This window comes from Diceros bicornis, chromosome 21 (genome assembly GCF_020826845.1).
Source record: "Diceros bicornis minor isolate mBicDic1 chromosome 21, mDicBic1.mat.cur, whole genome shotgun sequence".
Classification (NCBI taxonomy): domain Eukaryota; kingdom Metazoa; phylum Chordata; class Mammalia; order Perissodactyla; family Rhinocerotidae; genus Diceros; species Diceros bicornis.
The window spans coordinates 55,998,272-56,021,095 of NC_080760.1; the positions used below are offsets into that span (position 1 = coordinate 55,998,272).

Genomic DNA, 22,824 nt, shown 5'->3' on the forward strand with positions numbered 1-22,824 from the left:
AGGTCGCCTAGCTCGTTCCCTTCCAGTCTCTGCCTCACCGACAGCTTCTCAGAGGCCCCGCTGCCGGTCCAGCCCAGCACCTCGGACAGCTCCAGGCACGCGCGCCCGGCCCAGGGAGCAGCCCCGCCCGCCCCGCGCCCGGCCCGCCCGCCCTAGGCTCTCCGGGGCCCCTGGGCCGCGCCCCCCGGCAGGTCCCCCGGGCCGACCCCCCGAGCAGGTCCCCTGGGCCGCTCCCCTACACCGGACCCCGGGCCACTCTCCCAGGCCGGTCCTCCGAGCGTGCTAGAGCGCCCGGAAGTGCCGGCGACGTGGGGCGGGGCTTGCTGTGGGCGCGGCGCGCGCTTCCGGCGCGGCCCCGGTCGGGGCGGGCCCAGGGAGAGGGGTGGGCGAGGGGTGGGCCGTGCGGGTCGCGGGCCCTGGGGCGGAACCGGGCGGTGGACGCGATGCAGCGCCCGGGCCCCTCGGGCCTTCTGTTCCGCCGTCCGCGCGACCCGACCGGGCTCGCGCCCCTCTCGGCACCCAGCCCGGCAGTCTACGGGGCGGTAGGCGCGTCCCTCGGAGGCGGGAGTCTGGGGCCGTCGGCCGAGGGTCAGGCGCCCAAGTCGTGCTTCCCCCGCCCTCGATGTTTTAAGGAGACACGCTCAGAGATTTGAGAACCCGGGAGAGGCCGCTCCCCCGGGAGAGCACCCGGCGCGGGCGCGGCCCGCCCCACCGGCCGGGGCGTGTCTTCCTCGGGACCTGTCCACCGACCAGCAAGAACTCTTCACCCGCCGATGGCAGCGCCGTCACCCGCCGTGACCTCGCCTCCCGCTTCGCCTACCGAGGGGACACGGCCAGGCTCTCCTTCTCCGGAGGCCGGGATCCAGGGACACGGTACTCCCCGCTCGAGCCCCGGTCTTTGTCCCTCAGGCCACAGGCCTGACCTGGACATCTCTGGTCACTCGGTGTCCAGCCTCCTCGGCTCAATCCCCTCCCCCCGTGCCCAGGCAGGCCCTGATCTCAGGGAAAATTGAACGTTAGTCCTCAAGGAGCACAGGTTTTAAGTGTTTTTGTGTGTGTGTCTGTCAGAAGATTGGCCCTGAGCTAACATCTGCCAATCCTCTTTTTCTTTTTTTTTTATTGCTGAGGAGGACTGGCCTGCTGGGCTCACATCCATGCCCATCTTCCTCCACTTTATATGGGATGCTGCCACAGCATGGCTTGACAAGTGGTGCGTAGGTGTGCGCCTGCGATCCCAACCGGCAGACCCCGGACCACCACAGCCGAGCACGTGCGACTTAACCGCTTGCGCCACCAGGCTGGCCCAAAGTGTTCTTTTTTTAAATTGCATTTGGGAGTTTGTTTTCATTGTAAGAGTCATTCATGCTCTTTAAAGAAAATTTGGAAAGTGTAGGAAAAATAGAAGAACACCCCCCAAAAGAGAAATCACTCATCAGCAAGTATGGGAGTGTCTGCAGACGTTTTCAGCCAGTCTTTCAAGCTCTGCGTGGTTTACTGCCGTTGCTGCTTAACCAGATTGATTCCATGCTTAACCTCAGCCCTAAAATAACGTCGTGTCCTGAAGGTCTCAGATTTGCCAGGAGCAGTGCTAGGACCCCTATGCCCCTTCTCTCGAAGCCCCTGATTTACTGGTGGGAAACTAGGCTCGGAGAAGACTTACCACAGCTGAGATTCAAATCCAGACAAAGGCCTGGAGGCCCATGTTCTCCCACCAGGCCTTCCACCTACCCACCCCCACCCCCTCATGGTTTGCTGTAACCCTTGGTGGAGCCATCCACTCACCAATTCAACCAAACATGCGCCCTCCACTCACCAATTCAGCACCACATGCCAAGCTCCAGGTGCCGAGGTGGAACGCTGTGCCGCTAGCCCTGGAGGAGCCCCACAGCCCCCACGGTGCGGGAGCTAATAGAGGACAGGTGTCCACCTGTGGACACAGAGCAGGAACTCGTGGGACTGTAATTTGCCCAAGGTGGTTTCCAGCCCGTCCTTAGGTCTTGGGCAGGTGAAGTCGTTCGTCCATTATGCCGCTAATACCAGCGTCTGACCCGAGTGTGCCTCACCCGGTGTTCGGGCCTTCCCATCGTGCCTCTGCGTCCTGTGTGCAGCACCTCTGCCAGGCTGCCGTCCCTCTCCCACACACCTGCCCCTCAGGCAGCCCCTCCACAGGGCAGTGTCTAGCCAGCACATGGTGCGTGGTGAGCACCGCCTGGGACCGGACTGAGTGGCATGTAGGCTGGAGGGGCAGGTTTCTGCCTGGGACCCCAGTCCACGTGTCCCCCCTGGCAGGACCCCCAGCCCAGCTCCTATCTAGGAGAGGGGGCCATGGCGATGGGCAGGAGGAGGCTGCGTTTCCTAAGGTCCTGAAAGCTCTAGCACTCTCTCCGTGGCCTCTACACTTGAAGGACAGCTTGGGTGGGTGTGAAATTCTTGGGGCGTGTGTTTGTGCTTTTAGGGTTTTCCTCGCGGCCTTTGCTGAGCCTGCCCATGCTCTGTCCATGGGGAGCTCGTCTCATTCTTCCTTATCCCTGAGCTTGAAAGCTTCACGACGATACGTGCTGCCGTCAGCCGTTTTATGTTAAATATTCCTGGGATTGGTGGTCTTATTTTTAAATCTTTTTATTAGGATGTAACTTACATATTTAAAATTCCCACATCTTAAGTGGACTGTTTGAGTTTTTACATATGTTTACTCTCATAAACCCACCCAGGTCAAGACATAGAACTTTCCAGAATCTCACGTCCTAGTCAGTTGTCCCAAGGTGACTACTGTTCTAGCTTCTGCGTGGCCCTGCTGCTTCTGAACTTCAGATAAATGGGTCGTAACCTCTGCACTGCTCCGTGTCCAACTCTTGCTCAGCATCGTGCTTTCGGGATGCACCATGTCGAGTGTCCGTGGTTGGTTGTTCCTATACTGCTGGGTGGCATTCCCCTTCTGTGCTCTTTTGAGTGACAGCCTTGTTGCTGAGAAATGTTACTCCCACAGTCCCTCTGCGGGTCCTCTTCTTCGGAAGAACCATCTAGAAGTGTCCTGCTTGTCTTTCCCTGCCTTCCACATCTTCATCTCTCCTCTTACCAATTGTTTTGATCTTTTCCACTTCGTTTTACGAGGACCTCTCAGACCTCTCTGCCACATCCCTGACTTGACTTGGTTGTATTAGTTCAGCTTCTCGTTGCTTCCGAAAAAAAAACCTTTTCTTTTTATAGGAATAAACATTAAGTAATCAAATACATTTTCCTTTTTTACAAAAGTGTTTTAAGGAAGAGTTCCTAAGAAGTTAATAGTATACAATGAAATCCTAGTAAGTTATTCTAACTTGTACTGCAAAACTTCCAAATCATTTCTCGACGTGGATACGTTGGCCGTGATCCCATTTTTATTTCCCTAGCTTGTGTCTCTCCATCCCACACCTTCGTCATGTCCTTCCTGAGCCAGAGCCCTCTGGTGGCCCAAGGGCTGTTGGTGCAGCCAGGCCTGCTCCCTGCCCACGGAGCCTTACCCTCCCCCCAACCACTCTTTCCCAGGCAGTGCCTGCTCCTGCACTCCTACCCGCGCTTCAGGACCCGCTCTGCCATGCCCGCCACCACTCTCCCAAGGAGTCAGCTGCCACCTTGTCTCTGCTGCCGAGGTGGCCCTCCGCGCCCTGCTGTCTGGACCTGCTACGCCTCGCGTCTGTCTCCCTTCTCCTTCGTGAGCCCCCGAGGGCAGGCACTGGGGTGCCCTGTCCCCTCTGTGTGAGTCCCCAAGTCCCACAGAGCAGGAGCAGGCCCTCGGGTCAGCTCTCCCTGACCCGGCCCTGATATGCCGGGCAGGGCGGGCCTGGAGGCCACTGGGTCTGTCTTAGGGCCTCCAGGGCATCTCACCTCGAAGCCTCTCAGACAGCCGCCTTGTTATGGCACAGATGCCGAGAGTCAGGAGTCCGGGGCGGCATTGCTGGGGCCCCTGCGGGGCCTCACCGGCCACAGTCCAAGTGTCAGCCGGGCCGCGTGCTCACGTGGAGCCGGGGTCCTCGTCCAGTGGTTGGCAGGATTCAGGCCTTGGGGCTGCAGGGCTGGCGCTGGCTCCCAGAGGCGGCTCGTGTGGGCTCTCGGCTCCTCCTCCTCCGGGAGGTGGTGCTGCCTTCCCTCCGTTTCTTTTCTGCATCCTTCTGACGTAATCTCCTCGTCAGAAGGACGAGGTCAGAAGGTCAGATACACTGGTATCCTTTTTCTGAGCTCTTCTCCTTGTTATTAGTGAGACCATTGTAATTTCCTTATTGTGATTTGAGGAACTGTCCAGGGCATCCTGAGTTGCTTGGGGCCTGCCCTGTGGGGAAGCAGTGGGGGGGGGGTGGGGGCGGGCCCCTGACTTCCACTCATGCCCTGTCACCAGCTCTGCCACATCCCTTGCTGGGGATCCTCTCCCCAGGCAGTATGGCCTCAGATCTGAAATGCTGCCCCCCTCCCCCCTCACCTCAGGAAGTCTCCCTCAGCCCACAGGCACCCCCATGTCAGACAGGGTCTCTGGTGGCACTCTCGGTCTCTCCCACGGCCCGTCCTCAACCCTGGGTGCCCCCGCCCATGCTGGCTGCTCAGGGTCAGTGCTCTGTCCACTGGCTGTCCAGCCCAGACCAGCCAGAGGTGGGCCTCCCAGGCTGTGGTTTAGGACTTCGTCCCACTGCTGTCCATTCTTTATCATCTGTTTATGTTTTCAGTATAGTTTGAGGAAAAAGAGTAAGAAAAAGGCCTCCACTCACTTTATCTTTGACCAGAAGCCCTGGCTTATTTTTAGGAAAAGCAGGCAGATTCTGGATATTGTTAGGAATGTAGCTTTGTCACATCAGCACAGAGGGGACAAGAGACAGACCCTGGGACACACAGCTGCAGGGTGCTTCTTTTCAGTACGCACACAGGTTGCAGAGGCCCTTCTGCAAGGTCCGTGACCCACCAGCTTGAGGTGCCCGATGCAGTCCTGGGGGCAGACTCATAGGACACTGTTACCGCCCTGCCAGACACTGTGCAGGCACCCACACTTCCTGCGCTCCTCTTCCAGCTCCTAAATCCCCTATGAGGGGAGGCAGGACAAGCTCCACGGTGTTACAATTACGTGGGGGAGTTAGGATGTTCCAGGTGTACATCTCCCGCCCCTTCCCGCGGTCCCCCTGCCCCCCAGCCACCCACCTCCTGTCCCAACCCTTCTCACACCCTGCCTCTGGCCCAGCCGCCTCCCACTCCCCTCAATCCCTGGGTAACCCCATCCTCGCCCCTTCCCATCCCCAACAGAGGTCTCATTTCCTTTTCCCTTGCCGCTGATTTAAATGAGATGGCGTTGCCTTCCCCCAAGTCTCTCAGTGCTCTGGCCCAGAGCCTGGTGACACTTGCCTCCTCCCTTTCTGGTTTCAGACGGCGAGAACAGAGCTCAGAGTGAGGAGCAGATTCCTGGGCCGGAGGCCCTGGAGGAGACGGAGCTGCAGGGTGTCTGGGGGCCAAAGCTCCCAAGGCATGGGCCACCGGGCCAGGGACCTGCCAGGTCCTGCAGAAGCCATTGGGGTTCACCGGGGCGGGCCGGGCTGCCACACAAGACCTGCGGGCACCAGGCAACTCTCGGGGAGGAGAGGAACCACCAACAGGAGCCCAGAAGCAAGGCCAGCCTCACCGCCAGTCTGGTGATTCCCCGGGAAGACTGTGCCGGCGGGAGCCCCGGGATCTGTGACCCCAGCTGGAGGGGCCACTCAGAATCCAGCAGATGTCCGGAGACCCAGCTGGGCGAGCAGTCGCCCCGCGGTGCCGTGTGCCCCGAGGTCTCCCAGCGCGGGGCCCACTCCCGGGAGCAGCGGAAGCGTCCCCGCGGGGAGAAGCCTCACGTGTGCGGCGAGTGCGGGAGGGCCTTTGGCCGGAGGTCAGACGTGGTGAAGCACCGGAGAATCCACACGGGCGAGAAGCCGTACGCGTGCGGCGAGTGCGGGAAAGCCTTTGTGCACAGCTCGCACTTCACGCAGCACCTGCGGTTCCACAACGGGGAGAAGCCTTTTGCCTGTGCCGAGTGCGGCCAGGCTTTCAGCCAGAGCTCCAACCTCATTCAGCACCAGAGGGTCCACACCGGGGAGAAGCCCTACGCGTGCCAGGAGTGCGGGCGCGCCTTCAGCCGCAGCTCCTTCCTCAGCGAGCACCGGCGCATCCACACCGGGGAGAAGCCCTACGAGTGCGGCGAGTGCGGGCGCGCCTTCCGGGCCCTGTCGGGCTTCTTCCGGCACCGGCGGGTCCACACCGGGGAGAAGCCTTTCCGCTGCACCGAGTGCGGGCGCGCCTTCCCCTTGAGCTCGCACCTGATCCAGCACCAGCGGGTGCACGGCACCGAGTGAACCGAGGCGGCCAGTGCGCGCCCCGGGGGCCACCCGGAGGACCTGGGCCACGCAGGAGGGCGGCGGGGTCGCTGGGGACGCCTGCTTCGCCCTGCCGGGGCAGCATGCTGACCTCCTGCTGAAGCTGGTGCGCACACCTCGCACCCCGGTCCAGTCTTCACTTCCCTCTGGGGCCCCCACGTGGGACAAGTGCGAACGGAGTCACGGTCACTGTCAGGGGCCGGGCGGTGGCTTGGCAGGGCGAGCGTGCCCTTTCTCTCCTGGGGACACCTGGCGGCCTTGCTGTTGACAGGCAGGCAACGAGTGTGGGCCCCTTGGTTCCCCCACCGCAGCCTGGCCTACGCCTTGACCAGGGCTCAGCCAGGGGGCCTGCGCCTGTGGCCTCATTTTGTGCTAGCCCTCAAACGACCAGTGGTCTCTACATTTTTACAGGGTTATGAAAAAAAGGTTAATACGCGCAAAGCATGTGTACTGCCGGCCCTTTGCAAAACAGCCCGCCGCCTTGTGCTCCAGGGCCTTATTCCGTTTTTAGGAAGGGCCGCGGGGCCCTGCTCCTGAGCAGCTCGCCCAGTGCTTCCCGGAGGTGGGCGGGGCCTCGGCGAGGGGCGGGCCCGGGGCTCCTGGGGGCGGGGCCTCCGCGAGGGGCGGGGCGTGAGGAGGGGGCGGCCTCCTGGTCGGGGTCGCGCGGAAGCCCTTCTTGTCCGCGGCCAGGCCGGGCGCGCCGTGAGCCGGGCTGGAGCCTGAAATGCGGGCTCGGGGCGGAGGCCCGGAGTGGAGCCTGGAAAAGGGGGCCGCCTGCCCGGCTGTCGGGGCGGGAGAGGAGGGGCAGACACACGCCCCGGGCGGGGCCCTGCGCCCGAGTGAGGCGCTTGGTCTCTCCAGTGGGTGGCGGGAGCGAAGGCGCGGGAGTGCGGTCAGACTTGTGTGTTAGGAATGTCGCTGGTGGGAAGAGCCGCCCTCCGAGATACTCGAGATAGTCCACTGGGCTGCAGACGGAACCTCTATTTCTACTTTTTAGATCATCCTTTTTAAATGTTTGAATTTTTACGTGTGTTCTATAATTTTTATAACTTGTTACAAATAATGCAGTGGGTGTATGCCCAGGGGTTTGCTGATGCAGCGCGCAGTGAAAAAGCCTCAAGACACGCCGCGGAGGGTGGGCTGGCAGGAGAGGCAGGCTGTGCACTGCGGGTTGTAGGGAGGCTGCAGAGGGGCTGGGCCCCGAGATCCTTGGGCAGTGGGAGGCGGGAAGGTCGCCGGGGCAGGTACTGAGAAATCTCCGGGGCTGCGCAGCCTCCTGCCCTCTGGGAGGGCTGCCTGGTGGTCCTGTGAGCAGGGCGGGGTCCTGTACGCCGCCACCCTTTGCCCCTTTGGCAGCACACAGCCTGTGGTCTGCATTCTGCCCTCTGCTCTGGCGTCCTGAAGCTATTTCTGGGCCAAAAGAGGTGACTGTTCTGACAGTAACTACCTGGGTTCCTGCTGCCTGGCGGTGCTATGGACCACCAGCCCAAGGGCCTGTCCACTGTGGTCCTAACCCCCTCATCTCTTCCCCAGGTTGGGCAGATATGCCCCCGTTCTTGTGAACCCAGCTGGGCCTCAAGCTTGCTCTGGGCAATAAAAGGGAACATGAGGAGGCAGCAGGCCTTCTCCACACTGTCTGCCCTCGGCCCACAGCGACCTGCGAGGTTCCAATGGTGCCTGCTCTGCCCGCCCAGGCCCGGACCGAGGAAGACCAGCAGAGCAGAGTCCGCCCGCGGCGGTGAACGTGGACCTCTGTGGAGATTTGGAGCTTGTCTGTTAGCACAGCGTGGCCTGGCTTATCCCCACCCGAGTGAGCTTCGTCCCTTCCCATTCCTGTGGGCCAGCTCCTTCCTCTGGAAACTTGGATTTCCTCCTCTACGAACTAGTGTCTTTCTCAGGGTTATTAATATCAGAGGAGGTGATTGACAGTCAGGAGCTATGGAAGGTGAGTGGGCTGGTGTACGTGAGTGGTTCTGCCTCTGCTACATCCCCCGAGGGCTGAATTAGTGAAGGGACAGACCCGTGCATGGTTGGGGCCACAGGTCCATCGGTGTGAGTTTGGCCCTCCTCCCCTCAGCCCCTGCCCAGCCCTGCCTGGCACCACTGAAGACTGTCAGCAACGCCAGGCACTTGCCAGCTCTCTGAGGCCCGGGGCCTGGACCTCTGAAATCGAGCGGACTGCTCCCAAAGCAACAGTGCAAGCGACAGGAGCTCCTCAGCACAGTCCCAGGAAGCACACGGGCTCGGAGGGACCTGAGGCAGCCTGCGAGATCAAGGAGCTGCCTCAGGAACCCAAGGCATCCAGGTTTCCTGGCCGGGACCAGAGCCTTGATGTGACTGGGTCTCTCTGTCACCTCTGTGCCTCTCACCTCTGCAGGGCCTTGTGTGGCCTTGGGGCTCCAACTGCTGACTGGCCTTCCCCAGGTCTGACACCATCTCAGCCCAGGGCTGCAGAGGACAGAGACTTCTGTCCCCCAGCTTCTGGAAAGCCCCTAGAGAGACTGGTCACAGGCCCATCCTGGCAGGGGGCATTCTAGAATGACCTCAGGGAGTAGAGAAACAGGACCCAGAAGGAAGAGGTGCTGTTACCAGAATGCGTGAGGGAAGGGGTCCTCTCAGATGTACCCCTGAACCTGTTGGAAAAGAAAAGCCTGTGCTTACCCCATGACGAAGCCATCGTTCTAGCCATCTGAACGAAACAGCTCCCTTCTGGCACCTGGTTGTCAAAGCGACACATGCGTGGTAGGAACCTGGGACGGTGGGAACATGTGCAGACATCTGGGCTCTGCCACACGTCTAGAGGCTAAGGAGGGGCTCAGAGAACGGAGGCCGAGGTGTCACTGCTGGCCTCCAGCTGCACCGTCTGAGAACAAACTCGACAGGCAATGTGTGATTGCTCTGGGGCTTAAAAATGAAGCAGCCCTTCCCCGTATTTTTACAAGCTTATAAGTGACTTCTTTTCCTTCTGTTTGTCAGGATTTCACTTTTTTGATAAAACTTTTGACAAACCATTTTTCCTATTATATAAGCAGAGTCTGTTGTAGAAAATTTGGGGGATGAATGGAAGTAGAAAGAAATCGCACCAGTTCACACCACGTGGCAGGAATGCACTCATTTCTTTGCAGCTACGCAAATCTTTTCCCAAAACTTTTCCGAATGGTTTGCATACATTCTGTCCCTTGGTCCAGTAAGACTTCAGTGTATGTTTCTTGTACTCAAGGCTGTTCTCTTACAAAACCACAGCACAGCCACCACGGGTGGGCGATGCAGCCGACAGGATGCTGGCACAAGTGCGGGTTCCAGTTCTCTCTTTGTCCCACTGTGGTCGTTCATGGCATTTTCCCTCCAACCCAGCATCCGTTTTCCTTTCAACCCAGGCTCCAGTCCGGGATCATATCTAGCCTTTCATTGCCATGTCCCCTCAGGATTCTTTAGTGTGGATCCGTTCCTCAGCCTTTCTTTCCTCCCTGGAGGTGGTTTATTTGTTGCAAGGGCAGAAATATCAGCCATATGGTGGAAAACCCAGACGACACCTCGACTACATGATCAGAATGATCACGAGCCCGTGAAGGGTCAATGGACACGGTGTACCTCCACATGCGACACCCTGAGGACACATCATTGCAGTATTGCAGCGGGACATGCATGACCTGTGTCCAGCCAAGAGGAAAGGGAACGAGTGTGTGGAAAGCGCAGGTGTACCTTTCCAGGCAGGGGAATGGAATGAGCAAAGGCTCAGAGAGAGGCGAGAGCGAGTCTGGCGTGTTCAGGGAATGACAACTGGTCCCACAGCTGGAGGAAGAGGTGAGGCTGGAGAGGTGGGTGGAGGTGAGGGGCCAGCGCCAGGCTGATCGAGGTAAGACCTGCTGCCATCTGTGCACTGGGCACGCTGGGCACAGCAGATGGCATGGAGCTCCCGGCTTCTGGAGAGCCGGCCTCCTCCATGGCCACCACTGATGGCCCAGCCCAGCAGCAGGGGCCGCTCACCACCTGTGCTTCTGTTTGGTGACTGGCCTGAGAACTCAGGTCGGGGCGGTGGGCGGATGCCAGAGCAAGAGACTTCTGTAAAAGGACAGTCTTATGGAGGGACACTGTCAGGGAGCAGGGGGAACGTTTCAAGGGATTCTCTGGGCTTGGGTTTCTGGAAGCACGTTAGAATGAGGAGAGACCGCAGGTGTCACTGACAGGAGAGCGCCTAGAGCAGGGAGAGAACTGAATGACACTTTGGGGACATGCCATTCATAACCCAAGCCCCAGGTCACAGGTCGGGGGCAGACGCTGTATGGGTTTCTCAGCCGTGATTAACCGTGAGGGCATCCATTCCCAAGGATGCAGTGCCCGTGGGAAGCCTGCACCTCACAGGGCCAGACACCAGAGAACTCCTGCCCCAGGAACAGGATCCTGCCAAAGACCACGGGCTTAGGATCAGATGCTTCCCCGTGGAGCCCTCAGGGGAGTGCCCAGTCCTAGGAGAGACCGTGCTGGGGACTTGGGTAGGCTGTGCCCAGACTCGCCGACCAAAGAGACTGTCAGATCATAAATGCAGATCGTTTTAAGCCCCTAAGTACGTGGTCATTGACAACCAATGGTGAGGGAAACCGGGAGAACGTGGGGTCCCTGCAGCTGGGAGAGAAAACGTGTCAGGAGGGCAGAGTCACATGCGTGTTGGCCCTGGTACAGCGGGAACACTCCAGAAGGGGGACTGCAGCGCTAGCTTTGGGTTTATGGGAGGAGTCCACGTGTTGGTGAACAGCAAGGTGCGGGGTCTGCCGCGGGCGGGGTAGATCTGAGGCTCCCTCCCCTTGGCGCCTTTCCTCTGGCTCTTGTCGGGAGGTTTCCTGACTTGTCCCCACCCGATCCTGTGCTCCCGCTGAGCTGCAGCCTGACTCCTCCCTCCATGGCGCCCCCGCCTTTCTCCACGAGCACTGCCTGCATTCATTCATTCATTCGTTCGTTTGTTCTTTCCGCAGTCACCTCGGTCACCAAACCCGGACTTACTTCCCTGACCTCATCCTTGGACCTGGCGGGAGGCGATGGAGCTGGAGGGGACAGGGGAGAGGCCAGGGAGCGCTGCCCGGGGCGGCGCCTGCAGAGGGTGGGGCTCTGGAGGGCCCGTGGGCGCGGGGCGGGCGGGGGGCGCTGACACGAATATGGCTGGCACAAGGGCCTTGCACGCGAAGCTAGGAAATTGCCTTTAGAACAGCAAAGGGGCCACCGCCGGGGCAGCAACGGCAGCCCCACGGCCTCCGGGGCAGCCGAGCGCACAGGCCTCCGGGGGCCTAGAGCGTCGCCGGAAGTGCCCGCGCCGCGGGGTAGGGAAGATGACGGCGCTTCCGGCGGGCGGCGGGGCGGCAGGTGAGCGGCTGCGAGCCTGCTGGGGCGCGGATATCTCGGGGGCCGAGCCGGAGCGGGAAACTGAGGCCCGGGGCGGAGCCGCGTGTCCGTCCTGGGGTCTCACTGCGGGAACTTCACTTCCGCTGTGCGGAGAGGACGCAGGGGGCGGCCCTAAGGCCCCGGCCAGGGACAGCTTCCCTGACCACTGCGACGGCCTCGGGGACAGCCTCCCCGACCATTGTGACGGCCTCGGGGACAGTCTCCCTGGCCAGTGTGATGGGTGCGGGGACCCCTGACCATTATGACAGCCTCGGGGACAGTCTCCCCGACCATTGTGATGTTCTTGGGGACAGACTCCCTGACCATTATGACAGCCTCGGGGACAGTCTCCCCGACCATTGTGATGTTCTTGGGGACAGTCTCCCTGACCATTGTGATGGCTGCGGGGACCCCGACCATCGTGACAGCCTCGGGAACAGCCTCCCTGAGCATTGTGACAGCCTCGGGGACCCCTGACCATTGTGACAGTCTTGGGGACAGCCTTCCTGACCATTGTGACGGCCTCAGGGACTCCTGACCATTGTGACAGTCTTGGGGACAGCCTCCCTGACCATTGTGATGGCTTCGGGGACCCCCAACCATTGTGATGGTCTCAGAGACCCCTGATCATTGTGACGGCCTCAGGGACAGCCTCCCTGACCAGTGTGACGACCCTAGGGACAGCCTCCCCTGACCTTTGTGACAGCCTCAGGGACAGTCTCCCTGACCAGTGTGACAGCCTCAGGGAGAGCCTCCCTGACCTTTGTGATGGCCTCAGGGACAGCCTCCCTGACCAGTGTGACAGCCTCGGGGAGAGCCTCCCTGACCATTGTGATGGCCTCAGGGACAGGTGGACTGAGAACCTCCCCTGACCGTTGTGACGGCTGTCAGGGGTCACTGTTCCCGGCTGCTAGCATGGGTTAACCTTTCCTGTTCTTGAAATCACATTATTTCCAAGGTTTCTTCTATAAAAAGTCGGAGAGGAAATATCCGTATAGGTCAGTCTCTGCAGACGTCCCTGGTCTCAGGGTCAGGTAGGTCCCGGAAGTGAAGCCACAGTACAACTAAGGCCTTTGCAAATGTCCAAGTCCCCACCAGCAACGTAGCATTACTTTCCCTCCATGGCGGGAGAGCCTGTCTCCCCTACTCTGGCTCCTAAGGAGCTACCGTTTTTAAGTTTCTGCTACTTTCAGAATAAAACATGACATTTTAAGTGACATTTCTTTTTTTTTCCCACCCCACCAAAGCCCCAGTAGATAGTTGTACGTCATAGTCGCACATCCTTCTAGTTGCTGTATGTGGGACGCAGCCTTGGCATGGCCAGAGAAGCGGTGCGTCGGCGCGCCCGGGATCCGAACCCGGGCCGCCAGTAGCGGAGCACGAGCGCTTAACCGCTAAGCCACGGGGCCAGCCCTTAAGTGATATTTCTTAATTGCAAATGAGGTGGGACAAATGTGGGGCTTATATTAAAAAATATTATTGGCCACTGGTTTGTTTTCTTTTTGGGTTACCTGTTCATGACTTTACCAAGTTTTCATGCTTTCTCATGACTATGTAGTGGTCTTTATATATTAAGCATATGAATCTCTATTTGTGTTGCAAATATTCCACCCGGTTTTGAAGTTTTTTTCATTTGTTTGCTTTTTACATTAAATTATCTTGGGTAGTTAAATCTGTCAGACCTTACCTTTGGTGTTAAGCCTAGCAAAATCATTCCTCAATCCAAACTTACACCATTCAAATAATTTTTGTAATTTTTTTTGGTTTCATATTTTCTATTGAAATCTTTGTAATTATCAGGAAAATGTTAAAATCCAGAGCTATTTCTGCAGACATCTGAGGATGACTGAGGTGCTGGGCTCGTCCTCGTGGAGCTGAGACCACAGCAGGTGCGGGCAGAGGACGCCACGCCCACCTCTGCTCTGAACCTGCGCAGAGCAGGGCTTCGGGGAGCCCGCACGGCCTGCACCGAGCTCCCACAGAACACTAGTTTCCAGGGTCTCTCTTTAGTCAGGACCTTGATTTCTAGTGACAGCAACAGGCCCAGCGGGGGAGGTGGCTCCTTTGGGGTCCCCAGGGGGGCTCTGACCCTCTCTTCTCAGAAGGCATTCTGCGCTCACCCTCACTCTCCTTGTCATTTTCTTCCCTTTCTTCTCTGGTGCCCGAGCAGGTGTCCCCAAGCCTGGTGTTTCTGCCCAGTGCAGCAGAGGAGGGCCCCCGGGCCCACGTCTCCGGAACACCCCAGAGGCTACCCTGATGGACACACGCACAGGTGAGGGGTGAGCAGCCAGGCCCAGAGGGGTCAGGGAGGACTGTCCTGGGGCGGGGGAGGTGGGGGCCTTTCCAGTCTGGCTGCTGGGGGGGGTGGTCGGAAGGGGTGGAGCTGGGCTCGGACAGCATGGCCCCCATCCTATCACAGCCCTCCTCCTCGCACTGCCTGATGGCCTCACCTCTCCCTACTCCCTTCCTCTGCTCTCCTGGCCACGCTCTGCACCCCTCTCCCTTTCTCTGGTCCCTCTGCCTGGACACTTCTGAGAACAGGAATATGAATTCTTGGCTCTGTTTCCCAGGGCCCAGCTGTGTCAGCGGGCCTGGGCTCAGAGTAGGTGACCAGGAGAGTCTGATGGATGAAAACCTGGGCCCCTTGGTCATCTCCCTCTCAGGCTCCAGGCCCCCTCTGTTCTGAAGAGTTAAGGCCACATTTGAGGACTGTCAAAGCTGAGGACTCATATTCAGTTTACTGTTGTTGCTGCTGTGAGGCTATTATATGACCAGTGCTAACAGCAGTGCTATCTTCCCTTAGCAGAGGAACACGGCTGCTTCGAGCCTTTCCTCTCTCTGATGGTTCCTGTTCAGCAGTGAGGACCTGGCCATAACATAACCACGCTGCCCAGAACACACGTGCACACCCCCCTGCACACCTGCACCTGACCCCCCTGAAGTCAGGAACCCCATGTCCATGCACACACACTCATCCCTCGGGGGCACTGCCATGGAACTGCCCTTCACACCCGGGGCTCCCGGCCGAGCCTCTCCCTCCCGTGTCCAACCTTCATCCTGTCCAGATCTGGTCCAGACGGGGTTCTTCATAGTCCAGCAATTTTGGACTAAATAATAATTTTAGCAAATGCCGACACATACAGAGTGGTGGAGGACAAACAGGTCACTCACAACAAAACCACCCGTTTTGAAAGGAATAAAGAGAAAACCCCGTGTCCTGGTTACTGGCCCTGAGTGTGTACCAGGCACTGTACCAGGGGGGAGTAGGTGGAGGGAGGTGGGGGCCTGTTGGGTGTCGCGGGTGTTAGTTTGGTGCCTGGTGGCTCTGCTGGGGGCCAAGCTTCTTGGTGAGGAAGCCTGGCAGCCCAGCTCCTGCTGCCGCGAGGACTGCTCTCTGGCAGGCTTTCCGCCTCAGCACTGAGGATGTCTTGGGATGGAAGGTTCTTTGTTGTGGGGCATCCTGTGCATTCTAGGATGTTCCCCAGCATCCTCGGCCTCTGCTCACTGGCTGCAGGGAGCGCCCCCTCCCATTGTGACCATCAGAGTTTCCGGACGGAAGTGCCCTGGAGACAACATCGCCCCAGATGAGAACCAGTGCTCCGTGCTTAGGGCCCTCCAGGGCCCCTGAGAGGCATTCACAGGAGTAGCCCTGCACAGGGCTGCCTGTGGCTGCCTGGCATGGCCTCCGGAGGCAAGCAGTTCACAGGCCCTGAAGCCTGAGCTGCTGGAGCCGGGGAGAGTATATGTGGCCCTCCACATTTTGACTTTGAATAGCTCTTTTCCTTCAGAACCAGTACCTCTGAGTCTGTTTCCTGAACTCCCAGGTCTGCTAAACCACAACACCGGGGCTGGCCTCCCCAGAGGGCCTTCTGTCTCTTGCCTGGGGCCTCTCCCCACCTCCGGCTGCTCAACTAAACAGCCCCCTTGTTAGGAAATCGGTGGGAAACGTGGATGCCACCTTCCTGGGAAGAGCATTCTTGCCCCTTGCTCTGCCACGCAGGTGTCTTTATACAGGTGCAGTTCAGGTTCTCGAGAGGGGTGTGGCGAGGACTTGACTGCTTCAGTTCCGCCATACAGGTTATTGCCTGTGGGCGGGGAGGTTTTCTCTTAACCTGGTTGCTGTGTTTGCCCTGGTGGTCCTGTCCTCCTGAGCCCCTCGCGACTAAGCGTCCCTGTCTCGGCTCCCCAGGCGCCCTGCGGCACCTGGGACAGGAGGACCCTGTGAGGGCACAGTCACGACCTAGCATGCCAAGATCCCAGAGTTGTGCTCCCGTGTCCATAAAGCTCCTAAGTGGGCACAGGGTCTGTGCCCAGGAGCCAGCGGGACCTAGTTTAACTAGCTGCTTCACTGCCCAACAGCCAAGACCAGGTGGGCCCTGCCAGCTCCATCGTCCCTCTCTCGGGCTGCTGGCTGCTTACTCTGGGTGCTCATTTCTGTCCGAGTGACGATTCTCTTACTTGCATGGAACAGAAGTCCTTTGAGTTGGTGGACTGGGGAGAGTTGTGACGGATACAGTGTTGTCTCAGGGCCTCCAGGGCTGGAGAAATAAGCTGTGCCGTCAGGGCGCCTGTCTCTGCGCCTCCTGGTACCTCTGCTTCGGTTTTATTCTGCTTTGCAGCCAACCCACTTTCTTTGCTCTCCAGGGCACGTGGCAGAAGTGGGGAGCTGCCAGCCGCGGTTCCTGCCTCCTCCACTGCTGACAGTGGGTGGACTGAGGTCAGAGCCAGGGAAGCATCTGTTAGCCCTCCTCCAGTCCCATGTCCCTTCCTGCAACCCCAGAGGTTAGGAAGGGGGAGGAGACCTGGGCAGGAACTGGACAGGCAAAATGACAGAGGTCTGCTGCCACTGCCTGTATCAGCATCACTTCTGTCATCTCCACAGATGGCAGTGCCGTGTCGAGTTCACATACAGCTGTATGTTGTTCAAGAGTTTTCTTATCTCTAAAGTCATACATCCCTGACCCTCTTTTCCAGCTTTCCCAGCACAGGCATCAAGTGGTGGCCTGGCTTCCGGCAGTGCTGCTTCAGCTGCTGAGCAAGGGGCTCAGAGCACAGGGTTGGCGCCAAAGGAGGCGACGTTGAGAGAAGGGGAAAGCCGTGGAGAGTGTGTGCCAGGGCTGCTTCAGGAGCCTCCCCGGGCACTGGGGCTTCTGGGCCTTTGTGGGAATGAGGAAGCTGGAGAGAGGACCGGAGATTCCCCCCGGGGACCAGTCGTTTGTGAGAAGGCTGGAGAGCAGAATGGCCACGGGATCCCTGTGTCTGGGTCAGACGTCACCCTGAATGCAGGCTCTGCAACGGAGGGGAGAGGCCCTCCGTTGCAGAGAGGGCGGCCTTATCGATGCAGCACCTGCAACAGGAGCTTCAAATGCTATTCAGATGTGGTGAAGCACCAGAGCATTCACTCTGGGGAGAAGCCCTATGAATGCAGTGACTGCGGGAAAGCCTTCATCCACAGTTCGCACGTCGTCAGGCACCAGCGAATTCACAATGGGGAGAAGCCTTACCTTTGTAAGGAGTGTGGGAAAGCCTTCAGCCAGAGCTTCAACCTTATTAGACATCAGAGAATCCACACAGGGGAAAGGCCTTATGAATGTGGTGAGTGTGGCAAGTCCTTCAGTCAGAGGTCAGATGCTGTTAAGCACCAGAGAATCCACACTGGAGAGAGACTGTATGAATGTAGTGAATGTGGGAAGACCTTCATTCACAGTTCAAATGTTGTTCGGCACCAGAGAATTCACCACGGAGAGAACCCCTATGAATGTAAAGAATGTGGGAAAGCCTTCAGCCAGAGCTCCAACCTCATTCAGCACCAGAGGGTCCACACCGGGGAGAAGCCCTACGCGTGCCAGGAGTGCGGGCGCGCCTTCAGCCGCAGCTCCTTCCTCAGCGAGCACCGGCGCATCCACACCGGGGAGAAGCCCTACGAGTGCGGCGAGTGCGGGCGCGCCTTCCGGGCCCTGTCGGGCTTCTTCCGGCACCAGAGGATCCACACAGGCGAGAAGCCTTTCCGCTGCACTGAGTGCGGGCGCACCTTCCGCCTGAGCTTTCATCTGATCCAGCACCAGCGGGTGCACGGCCGAGAGTGAACCTGTGACGGGGTGGATGTGGAGCAGAGAAAATGTCAATAAGACTGGAGGTGGCGGGTGCAACACCCGTGATGTTTTTGCATACACCCAGAGGTTTGTGCACTTTATTCCGTGTGCAGTGGGGAAGACAGTAAAGCTGTCTTGGTGGCCTGAGGTCTCGCGTAGGCAGAAGCCTTCAGCGTGTCTGTCTGCTGCCACCTTGCCCAGGAGCAGTCGGAAGAGAAGGGGAGGCTTAGGGAAGGCAAGCTGTGCAGATGGGAACAGAGGTTTTCCCAAAGGAAAGGAGGGGATCTGATGGTGACACGTGTCCACTGACAAGAATTTATTTCATTTTCATAGCACTTTTTTTCCTGAGGTGTAATTTACATATGGTGAAATGTAGAGATCTTACGTGTTTGGTTCTGAGTTTTGACAAATATAACCTGTTTTGACCTTTATAACCACCACACTATCAAGCTAGAGACTATTTCCATCACCCCAGAAAGTTCCCTTATGCCTCCTTCAAGTCAACTCCCTCATCCTCAGAGGCAACCAGTGATCTCATATCTGTCACTATAACTTTCCTTGTTCTAGAACCTTATATAAATAGAAAATTATATATACTCTTTTAGGTCTGATTTCTTTCCCTCTGCTAATTAATGTTTTTGAGATTTATCCAAGTATCTGTGGTATTTTTTGTAGTTCCAAAGCACTTTTTAAAAGGCAAGAATCACTTTCTACCTTGTGTCAAAGCTATAGGTTTATGTCTGTGTCTCCATCAACGTGTGATCTCCCTGTAGCCAGAATGATTGTAGCACAGCCCTGGATACACAGTATGCTCCCCACAATAGAATAAGCAAACGAAATATGTTGGGGAATGTTATGGAAGACAGGCACAGAGGAGAGACCGGGCGGCTTGGCTGGAAGGAGGCAATCACACCGATCCGCTTATTTTTACAGTATTTCACAGTGTGTAGCATGCACAACTCTGCTCAGCCTCATGAAGGCAGTACAAGAAAAGGAAGTTTAAGATACTTATACTTTCAACAAATGTTTCCTGAGCACTTACCTGTTCTAGGGGAAGCAAATCCACCATGATGTCTGCCCTCAAGGACCTTCTGGGCTGAGGGTGAGACAGACATAAAGCTGTCACTGGAACAAACGCCCCATGAAAAGTCCAGTAACAGAAGCATATATAGGGAATGAGCAGCGCAGCAGAGCCATAGACAGGATGCCTGGGACAGGGGACGAGACCGGGAGGAGCTCCCAGGGGAGGTGACTCCTGAGCTGGAGTTTTAAGCAACACATGGAGTGAATGTGTACAAAGCAAAGGCACAGCAGAGGAACATGAGAGAGTGTAAGAAACTGCTTACAGGACCTTGCAATTTGTAGTTGGAGAGCCAAGACAGAAAGTGTAATAATATAGAGCAATGGTCTATGTGAACTCTGTACTCAGGATCTAATATTGCACATCACAATACGACACTGTTATGGATACGTTTACAGTCAGGCGCCGCATAATGACATTTCAGTCAACAACGGACCACACATATAACGGTGGTCCCACCATTACATGCCATAGAGCCACAGTTAGTGCCATAGAGCCTAGGTGTGTAGAAGGCTGTACCATCTAGGTTTGTGTAAGTGCACTCTTTGGTGTTCACACAATGACGAAATCGCCGAGCACCACATTTCTCAGGAAGTATCCCTGTCGTTACACGACACGACTGTAAATGCCAGATAGGGAGAGGTGTCTTTGTTGGGGAAGATATTTTGGTGCATGTCATTAAACTCTGCCATAATGAATTGAGTCAGGTCACATTACTGCAAGTTTATTGTAATGACTATGACAAATCTGAGCAGTCACCTGCCTGTAAGTCCTGAGGTCCAGCTACATGATCCAAATCTGTCCTGGCCAGGCTGTGGTTTGGTGCTACTTCGTAGCAATTGTTTGCTCTCGCGTAACTACTGATTGTGAATTATTTTGGGTCCTGTAGCTGGCTGGGACTTCCAAAGTAGTAACACAATTCTAGGGCTCTTGTTGGCACCTATTTCTTTTAAGATGTGAGCTTAGGAGGCTGGGCCCATGGCATAGTGGTTACGTTTGGCACACTCCGCTTTGGTGGCCTGGGTTTGCAGATTCGGATCCCGGGCGCAGACCTACACCACTTGTCAGCCAAGCTGTGGCAGTGACCCACACACAAAATAGAGGAAGACTGGCATAAATGTTAGCTCAGGGCGAATCTTCCTCACCAAAAAAAAAAAAAAAAAAGATGTGAGCCAGGCTGCAGGGTTGTGCAGCCTACAGGGGCACACTTACCCTCAGAGTGGATTCAGTGGCACCACAGCTATTGGGCTGCTGGCTCTTGAGCCAGTGGTGAGGTGGGAAACTGAGCCTGGGACTCCCATGCTGATCCAGGACCCTCAGATATGCTGAAGGGTCCCAGGTTCAGGACACCTCCCAGGTACCAGTAGAAGCCACAGCAATGGCTCTTTGGAGGGAAGCTTCCCCTCCTTAGACCCTGTAATGCTCCTGCTCATACAGTCATGCAGTGAGCTTACAGAGACTACCAAGTACACAGGAAGCTGAGTCTCACTGAATGAGGGTCATCACAACAGCAAACAGCAGATATAAACCACAAAGGTGCACGAATGAGAATAGTTATGCATGAAGCATTTAAAGAAATGAGACACTCACAGTGATGAGAAAGCAATAAGAGACTATCAGGAATGAATAGGCAGGATTTTTAAAGGAGAACTTTGAGGAATAAAAAATATAATTGTTGAAACAGGACTCACTGGGTAGGTTAAACAGCAGACTAGACACAGCTGAAGAAAGCACTGGTGTAGTGGAAGATACATCCAAAGAAACCCGGAATACCACACAGACAAGGAGATGGAAAATAGAAAGGAAATGGTAAAAGATTTGTAAAACAGAATAAGAAGGTCTGACATGGATCTGAGAGGAATGCCAGGAGGAGAGAGAGAATGAAGGAGAGGAAACAGAGTAAAACCCTGCAATGACACACCTCATGATTATGCAAATTCCAACCTGATTGGCAGTTGACTCCCCTAGTCCACCCAGTCCCCATTCTCTAACAGGGCTGAGGCTCTAATTTTCTGTAGGATTGAAAATGGAGGTGAAGGTGAGGTCAGGCAGCTAGGAAACTAGCCAACCCCACCTGGAGAAGATAAGTGTCTGCATCCCCAGTTTTCACCCAGCCCAGTCTCCCCATAATCAGGCCAATAAAATAAAGGAGAGAAGACTGAAATTGTGATCAACATCCTGGAAGTTCCAGCCGTCCTCAAGACCCAGAATCACCCCGTCAACATTTAAGCCAGAATGCACAACTGCAACAGGTACTGCCAGTCTGCAGCTGAGGATGTGCTCTGAGGGGCCTGACTGCTGGGACTACGCAGCCAACGTGCACGACCTCTGGCTGGCATCTGTGCAGGCTCATTCCATCATCTTCACAATTCTGCGCTTTACAGGACTGAAGTTTTTTGGACCCCACTTATAATGTTCCGGCAAGGCTTTTCTTTATTTAATGAAAAACAAAAATTCACAGATCCAGGAAGTACAATGTACATGAGGCTGCATAAATGAAGGGAAATCCACACCTAGATACAACACAACTGAAGCACAGACCAGCAAGACAAAGACCCTAAGGAGTCAGAAAGAGAAGCCAAATCTCCAACAAAGGAATTACAATCGAACCATCAGGAGACTTCTGGGAGCAACCGTCAGAGACAAGACAGCCGGCTAGTGTCTGCAACATGCTGAGAGAAAGGACCTGTCAGCCTAGAATTGGATGCCCAGCAAAATGAGTTTTCATAGATAACGTGAAAAAAGACACTTACAGATAAATAAAATCTGAGACAGTTTATCATTAAGGAACTTTCACTAAAAGAACATCTGAAATTTATATGCAAAAAGAAGGAAAATGATTTCAGAATGATGGTCTTAGTTACAAAATGGAATGTAAGCAAACCAAATGATAAATATGAATATAATCCAAACATGCTATGTATGAAAGAATAACGTCACCTAAACACTGGACAAGAGCATATGAGTTAGAAGAGAATTTAAACGTTCTAAGATCCTCCTACTGTTGGGAAGGGGTGGAAGACTGTTTAACTTCAGACTTTGATAAGTTAAATATGCATAGTATAATGTTAATTACTAAATAGAAACAGTGCATACATTTCCAAACCAGTAGAAAGAAAAAAATGCAATAATTTAAAATGAACAGGGGCCGGCCCGGTGGCGTAGCGGTTAAGTGCATGCATTCCACTTCGGCAGCCCCGAGTTTGCAGGTTTGGATCCCGGACGCGCACCCATGCACCGCTTGTCCATGCTGTGGCGGTGTCTCATATAAAGTAGAGGAAGATGGGAATGGATGTTAGCCCAAGGCCAATCTTCCTCAGCAAAAAGAGGAGGATTGGCAATAGATGTTAGCTCAGGGCTGATTTTCCTCACAAAAAATAAATAAAATGAACAAAGACTTCTATCAATTAAATAAATAAGCAGCAAAAAAGAAAAATCCAAAAAAACCTGAGCAAATAACCAAAGAGTAAGAAGGCAGAAACCATCCAAACATGTCCACAATCGCAGCGAGCCAGACTAGATGACATCCCAGTCCAAACATGATGACTGGGAGGAGGACTCGGCCTCAGAGCCACAGTGCGTGTGAGGACAGAGGGGAGGTGGAGGCGGGGTCCCCCAGGGGGTGGCAGGGGGACGGACGCACTTAGAGGAGGAAGCAGACAGCGCAGCATGTGGAGGACAGGTGGACGATCAGGGATTCAAAGGAACTGTATCCAGCAGCAGAGCGCGCACACTTAACTGCTAAGCCACAGGGCCGGCCCCAGAATAGTATTTTTAAAGAAACAATTCAGAAGAAAGAACTCTTAGAAATAAAATGTGATGGCGAAAATTAAAAACAAATTAGTGAGAGGGTTGAGAGGTAAAGTTGAGAAAATCTTTTTCAAAGAATAAAAAGACAAGGAGGTGGATGATGAGA

At 56.0% G+C, this 22,824-nt stretch overlaps 1 protein-coding gene across 1 annotated transcript; it reads left to right on the top strand.

Moving 5' to 3' along the window:
• The first annotated feature begins 440 nt into the window (after window positions 1-440).
• Window positions 441-19,380, top strand: LOC131419673 (zinc finger protein 883-like). The gene is made up of 3 exons (XM_058565093.1): window positions 441-873; window positions 5,383-6,323; window positions 17,123-19,380. The coding sequence occupies exons 1-3, from the start codon at window positions 774-776 to the stop codon at window positions 17,819-17,821; spliced, it is 1,740 nt and encodes a 579-aa protein (XP_058421076.1). The 5' UTR covers window positions 441-773; the 3' UTR covers window positions 17,822-19,380.
• The last annotated feature ends 3,444 nt before the right edge of the window (window positions 19,381-22,824 follow it).

Coding starts and splice junctions, on each gene's coding strand:
- LOC131419673 (XM_058565093.1), top strand. CDS start 774: ATGGCAGCGCCGTCACCCGCCGTGACCTCGCCTCCCGCTTCGCCTACC. Junction 874..5,382: donor GGCCGGGATCCAGGGACACG/GTACTCCCCGCT, acceptor TTCTGGTTTCAG/ACGGCGAGAACAGAGCTCAG. Junction 6,324..17,122: donor ACCTGATCCAGCACCAGCGG/GTGCACGGCACC, acceptor GATGTGGTGAAG/CACCAGAGCATTCACTCTGG.